Below are 7,500 nucleotides of genomic sequence, written 5' to 3' on the forward strand. Positions count from 1 at the left end.
GTATGCCTTAAGCTACAAATGTAGGCACTAGTAATGTTTCCCTTTGGGGAAGAGGGGCGTTAAATACTTCTTGGCACTTTCTGAAATTGGTATCATGCATCTAATAAAACACATTTCAGGACAGATCTGTTTCTATTATTCTCTGTCGTTTTGTTAAAACTAGGTCAAGTGGCATCCCAGTAAAGAAGGACTGCTTGCTTTTGGTGCAGATGATGGACAAGTAGGGATATACAATACCATCTCTAAAAGGTGAATGTATGGGTAAAATTGTTACTTGAATGTACCAAATATTCCTTAATAATTGCTGTGAGCCTAACTCTTTTCATGACCATGTGGGGTCTGGGCTCTTTATAGGCGTTCCAAGACTCGATCCATTCACCATGATTTTTATCTTTGCTTGCTTTACATAAATGCGTCATCTTCATTCCAACCTCCGAAGTTCTCCCAATGAGCACACTTCATAATGAATGATTACTCCCAGGTTATGTCTCTTGAAGTGATGAATGGTCAGGGGTCCAATTCAATTCAATATCTTTATTTAAAGAGGGAGACGAGACGTAATAACCTTTTACAGTTTTCTAACTTACGGCCCTCTCCGAGCATTAACCCTCCCAACCATGATACACCACAGAAGACAGACCACAACACCAGGAACTACATGAACATGCCCTTCATGTCAGTTAAATATGAGTTGCAAGTGAATAAAGGCAATCACATGTTGTACACTGTACATTGTATATCTCAATGGTCTCCCATCCAGATACCAACCTCACCCAACAGTGAACTTTTGTCATGAAAATGGAAAAGTCCCCTCGCAGCACTTCACTTGCTATCGAGAACTCCTAGTTTACACGTAGAATTTAACTAATTGTAATTTATAAACTAATGCCAATTATTGTTATGGTTCCAATTGACAATGCACCATAGAACTAGTCAATTTTGACAAGGCAGGAAAACCAGAATAACCAGAAAAAAAAATCGGAGTCAGGTTGAGATTAGCGTCCCACCTAGATGTCCTTAAGGCTTCGTCATGCATGCCTCCCCACGGGGAGGCATGCATGACCAAACCCTAAGGACATCCGCGTGGGAGGCTAGGCTTTGGTGAAGAGTCAGAAACCAATGATTTCCTTTTGACAAGCTTCGTTATCATACCCATAAAATCATATTATTTTTCCCTCAGTAGCTCTGTAAATCTTCTATTCAGGTGAGAATAGACCTCTTTCATAATGACGGCCAAATAGAAATAATATTCTTTTGTTTTAATGGTAATAAGCCTTTCTAGCTTTGCTACAACAAGCAAAATAATAAAATTTCAAAAGAATATTTGTTTCAAAATTAGGCCAGTGGGTCTAATTAACATAAATACAAGAGAATTATTTTTATAAACTTGGTCGCCATTTATGAAAGTGGTCTATGGATCTTGGGATTGGTACAGGAAAAGTTGACTCAAGTATAATAAGGGCAATCAAGTTAAGGAGATCTCTCTCTTATCTAGGCTTCTTGGTATTTGCCACATTTCAATTTAATTTGAGGCCGTTGATTTGCGTTTATTATTTTCCAGAGTCTTTATATCAGTCTGTAATCAGTGCTTATTACCGGTAACTGTCACCTTTTAATGGTGCTCATTGTCATTTTAAAAAATGTTTTTCTTACCAGGGCAGAGATTTCTGCAACATATCACAAGAAAACAGTCTATTCTCTATCTTGGGGCCCACCATGCCCCAAAACAGGTACACTGTAGATCTTCTAAGCCATTAACCAACAGCCTGACTTATTCAACATAACAATTCTTAAAGGAAAGCTTACTTAGGAGACCTTTAAAACACTGCACCAATTTACTGAAGGGTAGGTGCCGTAATAGTAGCAAGAGAGGATGAGCACTTTCCTCGGAAGCAAGGAGGTCACCATGGCAACCGAGCCTTAGTCCACCTCCCACTGAGACCAGTGTGTGGTGTGTGTACTTACCCTAAAACATGGGAAGTAGGGAGGGAGGGAAAAGCAAGCAAGTAAGCAACAAGGTGACTCAAGCTAAAGCATAATGGCAATGCCGCTGCATACCTCCCTGGAGATTACTGAAATATCTCAGGAGAAACCGCTGCATTGGCTTGGTTTTAACTTTGCCTAAATGATAGTTAGCATGATTAATAAGCAACTGCTGAAAATACAGTATCCTTCCTGAAGCATTTTGGCTGTTGGGTAGAATCCGGAAATATCTGGCCTCTTGCTTGCATTTGAAGACCTGGGTGTTGTTATATTCATTGTTCTTGAGGGGATGTCCTTACAAGAGGACAAGGTCAATTATTCTGAAAGCACTCCAAAAGGATCAGCAATGATTGATGCAACAAAGCAGCTGCTTGGCGAAGGCCACCTCCCTTTCATATTCCTTGATCCCAGCAGTGTGTGTGCAAAACTTTTTCCACCAATTTGTTTCACTCAGCAGTGGAAAAATTCTAAAGGATCTGTTTTTGTTTTTCAATTAGATGAAGATGCAATTATCATGCACAATCTCTACAGCTGTGCTGGTGATGGGCGTGTTTATCAACACAAAACTGGACATTTTATGGAAGATCCAATAGATGTCTGTGCTTTGATTGTGAAGACAAATGATATCAAGGTAAGTTTGATGCCATTTGAAAAGTTTACGAGTGATACGGCTTGTAGGATGAGCCGGTTGAGATATTAACTAGACATATTTTATGTGTGAGTGGCATGAACAAAATTTAATAAGACAAACGTTCAGGCAGCATGTAGTCTGTCGATACAACTCGCAGTCCTCAAACAAGAAAAAGTCATAGGCTAGCACAGTTTAGGGTGACAGGGAAAGGCATGCAAGTGCGAGAAATAGTCCTCCATTATAAGTGGAACATATTCAATATACTAGAGGTTTTCCCGTTCTCCTTGACAACAGGCCATTCGACAGTGGTTTACTTCGTTACCTGTTTATATTTATTCTGTAGTTAAATTTTGTTTATATAAACCAGCCTCATTTTGTTATATGTAAGTGCAACCATGTTAACAAATTGATCAGAACGACAGCCATCAGTTGGGTCACTGAGTACACAACTGAAAAATGACTTGAAAATCAAACGGCAGGAAGGAACACACCACAGTGTCCATTGCAATCATTGAAATTTTGCGGTTTTGTCTTCACACAGCACAAGCCATTGGGTCGGACAGATGTTTCATGGAACTTAGATGGTACTGTAATGGCATTGGGTAACGAGGATGGGTGAGTAAGAGGACGTGCTCTTTGAGCTACTAAATATTCTTAAGATTTCTATTCTGGATAGTGGAATGAAGTTCGTAGTGCCAAAAGAACTTTTCCTGAAAATATCAGGGATCTTAAGGCAAGGACAACGATGATGGCTACCAGAACGCTACAAAACAATAGATTTATGCCCCGTCCACACTTGTCCGGGAATTTTTTTATTCGCATTTTTTTTTTGGGGATTCAAAAATATCCGCATCCACACTTATCAGGATGCACTCTAGTGCCCAGTGCTTTTGACAAAGATTTTGCTTGTTTATCATGCGCAAAATCGTATGTTGGGGGCATTTTCTCTGTTTTGTTAACAAGTTGCTTGTGAGAGTCTCGATATGCCATGTTGATTTATCTCAACCGGGAATGGCTGGAACCGATAGTGTTACGTCAGCATATTCGAAAATTTGCGGATACGGCCGTCCACACTTATCTGAATTCGTAGCATAATTATTCAAAAATTTCCACTCTGAAGACCGTATTTGAAAATTTCCAGATACGTGTGTACGGGGCATTAATGGGAAAAAACAAAAGCTCTGCACATCCTGCATGTGCATTTTACACTAATGTGTACGTTTCTGCAGTGTATGCCATTCTCGTTCTGTGACCAAATTTGAGATTATGCAGGAGGTGAGCAATTTTCTCTCCAAATGTCCACACCGTTCTCACCAGTTTTATTCTTGTTGAGACGTACTTTCCATCCCGAGCGAATTGGAGTAATTGCAAAATTATTACAATAATGAGAAGTAATATTTTCAGTTCTCGTAGCCGCCATTGTCGTCTTTGCTTAAGGTCCCTGTAGGTGGTTTTCACATGACCTGATCGCCGCCATGTTGGTGGACGAAAAGAAAAGATCTCTCCTTAGCTTCTTTTGTTTGCCCACCAGCAATTGTGCATTGCAACATTGTTATCTTCGTCTCTAGAGATTGGTTGCAAACCACCTAATATTGTCTCCAATGAGGCAGTGGTTTGAAGTGTTTCAATGCAGGGTTGATGAAGTTAACATCAAGAGGAAGTTAGTCTTGATTGCCTCGAAAAATTTACTTATGAGCCTCTTTTTGCCTGGTTTAACCAAAGGCGGCCAGTGTGGACTGGTCCTGCCCAGACTTTCTGCCAGAGTTGTTGTGGTCAGCCAATGTGCATTCCTTCGAGTATCCTTCCTTTGTTTGCAAGCTGTGTCTGTCCTTAACCTCTTCCTTTAATTCGCGAGGTTTTTTGCGGCATGAATCACTTGTTCAAAACCTAAAGTGATCCATCAACCTTTTTTTTTAATCAAATCGTGTTCAAGAATGTATTCAAAAAGAAAATTTATCAGGTTGATTAAAAGATAAGTGCACTAAAGCAGGAATCGTTCATTCGCGTCTTTTTGCACCTGTAACCAATAGAACGTTTTACAGTTGTGCGCTTAGTTACCTGGCCTGTGAATGAAAGTGAGGTTGGAGTTGACCTTGTTTTGGTAGCAACTTCACTGCTTTTCTTATGTAAATTCTCACTTATTGGCATGACAAACACATCATTAAAATAAGAAAAGGAGGGAAGTCTGTATCATAACAAGGTCAACACCAGCCTCACTTTCATTTAACGGCTAGGCAACTAAGCAAACAACTGTAAACAGGTCTATTCTGCAACACATTTCTCTCTGGTATTACTCAAATTATTCTGTACTTTCTTTTTGTTTTGTATTCAGGTCGATTGAGGTGTTTGTTCCGCCAGACTTGATGCAGATTGGATTGATAATGACACACAAGAAAAGTATCACCACACTTGTGTGGCATCATGGGTACAGTGAGGTCACGACTTCAGGTCAGTCAATCCAATATGCCCTAAAATGCACGTAATTTGATGCACGCGGACTTCAATATGAGTCACGAAGTGTCCCCTTAACAATTATTCAATTGAGGATAAACAGCTGCGTTTACCCGAAGTTAAAAATAACTCTAACCTTCACCTTAACCTTATTGTTCGAAATACGTAGCGAAGGCTTTGACCAAAAGGGACACTTTGTGTTGGATGTCAGAATTGGACGTGCATCGAATTTATGTGCATTTCTCAACGTAAGAGTGGTCAACCCTAGTGCAGTGAGACTCCATTGAGGGACTTTGAGATCTAGATCTACAATGACTGCTACCTAAATAAGAATCAGTGGGACGAAAAGAAAATCAAGCAATGAACCTGCCCGTGCGTTTTGCAGTTTGGCATTTTGATTTTCTGTCCTGATACGATAACCGTGTTTTGTTAGTTTTTACCGAGAAGCGTAAAACAATAAATTAATTTCAAGAACCTTTTCGTTGGAGTTGCCAAGGCTCCATGTGTATCTTGACAAACGAATGTCAACCACAACCATGCTGCTTGCCATTCGGCGTTTGTCGTTTCACATCTAACGCTGTTCTAACGGGGCGCCACGCAGTTCTCGGAACGACTCTCTCATGATTGGTTCAGAAAAAAATGGACACAAAGAACGATACAAAAGAAACAATGGACCTTTACGTAAAACACAATAGAGGTGCGTTGTAAAGGGATTCAATGAAATTAGAGGTATCGCTGTAAAGAGCTGCGTCCCGACTGGTTCTAAGTGTCTCTATTACGTAGGTGGTGTTCGTGTTACGTAATCCCCGCCGTGTTGTGGACGACAACAATAGCTCTGTCGTAATTTCTTTTTATTCGTCCACTGGGAATTGTATTTTTCACCTTTGTTATTTGCTTCTCACCTTTTAAACGAGATGAGAGGCTCATATCCTAGAAGTCCTCTAGAAGTCTCGATCTGCGATGGAATGCGGACCATCAGTTTACTATAATAGAGCGTTTTCACATGATGTCACGGCGGCCATGTTGGTGTTCTGAAACAAAGGAATGGCGGCCATGATGATAATCCTCCGGGAATTGATCTCTATTTTTATGCAAATACTTTCTTTTGTTTTAGTAATCCAATATGGCTGCTGGTCACGTGAGTATAGGGAGTTTACGCAACGACGACGGCTACGGCAACGACAAAGCCACAAAGCAAGAATATCATTAGCTAAAAATGGAGAAAAATCATGCTGCACGTGCAGCACGAATTTCCGTGCATTTCTTTGCGGTAGTCCACAAAACAACAACGTGAAATTACCTAATTTCAGGTTTTGACGACAACGTGGGCATACAACACAATACAATACATACTTAATTGACCGCTTGTATATTTTTCTGTTCCAATTTTTTTCTGAACCGATTAAGAGAGCTGTTGTAATGGCTGTGTGCTGCTAGGAAGGAAATAGTCGAAACATGGTTTTCCTGCAGTGATCCAAACTACTCTTCCTTGAAAATTTGGTTTTATCATCGGAGTTGATAATGTAAATTGATAGGGGTAGGGGTAGACCTAATCGGCTAACTCAATGTTGTACCCAATTTAAACCCTTTGGGAATAAAACGTTTTGTTCCAGGTATTTCCATATCATTTAAATATGAATGCGACATTATCATGCGAATACAATACACAAAGAATCTTAGTCCCGGGAGATTTGAATTGGGTACAACATTGAGTTAGCCGATTAGGTCTATTCTAAAAGCTTTTAGAATCCCTGTACGGTGGTCAATTTACATTATCACTCAGTTGATAAAACCACATTTTTGTATACTACTACCCCACCGACGCAGCACCACAGTTTCTTTAGAAACTACCCCCTTTACTCTTCCTTGAATTTAACTCTTCTTTAACTTGCACAAATTCTTTTGTTTTGTTAAAAAAAAACCTGAGTGTTTATAATCTTAGGAAAAAACAACGGCACGGATGAGTCTTACCATGTTTTCTTCCATCTATTTGCAGATGTTGGTAGCTGTAAGTACTGGCTTGCTTCAGGATCGAACGAATTCAGTATTCATGTCCATGACCTGAGCAGTGTTCTAGGTACAATTGTGATTGCTCTGTTAGATAGAACCAAACCGCATTTGATGTAACAGTCGCGAAGGTGCTTCCTTTTCCCTCACTTCCGCCTTGATCTACAGTATATAAAATGTCATAGAGATTCCCCCAAACTCTGCCTCTCTCAAAAACACGTTCAGTCACGATATCCCAAACTTAAAATTACCTTACTTCAAACCTTATTGTTGTAAATGAGTATTTTAAGCTTAGACTTAATTGACATTCATACACGTTAAGCGTGGTTTTTTGTTTGCATACTCGAATTAGGCTTCGTCACGGATGGCATCTTCCCTGTATCTTGCTGTCAAAAAAGAACGCTTTGGTCCCACAGAATTCCCACAGT

General features: G+C 39.9%; 1 protein-coding gene across 1 annotated transcript in view; it reads left to right on the top strand.

The window, feature by feature from the left end:
- LOC138000612 (gem-associated protein 5-like) overlaps positions 1-7,500 on the top strand; it is a 35,460-nt gene that overhangs the window by 9,110 nt on the left and 18,850 nt on the right. Inside the window, exons 8-13 of the mRNA XM_068847149.1 lie at positions 164-249; positions 1,657-1,730; positions 2,481-2,614; positions 3,156-3,229; positions 4,947-5,062; positions 7,062-7,142. Coding sequence (XP_068703250.1) covers positions 164-249; positions 1,657-1,730; positions 2,481-2,614; positions 3,156-3,229; positions 4,947-5,062; positions 7,062-7,142 — 565 coding nt within the window. The remainder of the gene's footprint in view (positions 1-163; positions 250-1,656; positions 1,731-2,480; positions 2,615-3,155; positions 3,230-4,946; positions 5,063-7,061; positions 7,143-7,500) is intronic.

Source organism: Montipora foliosa, chromosome 4 (genome assembly GCF_036669935.1).
Source record: "Montipora foliosa isolate CH-2021 chromosome 4, ASM3666993v2, whole genome shotgun sequence".
NCBI classification, from domain to species: domain Eukaryota; kingdom Metazoa; phylum Cnidaria; class Anthozoa; order Scleractinia; family Acroporidae; genus Montipora; species Montipora foliosa.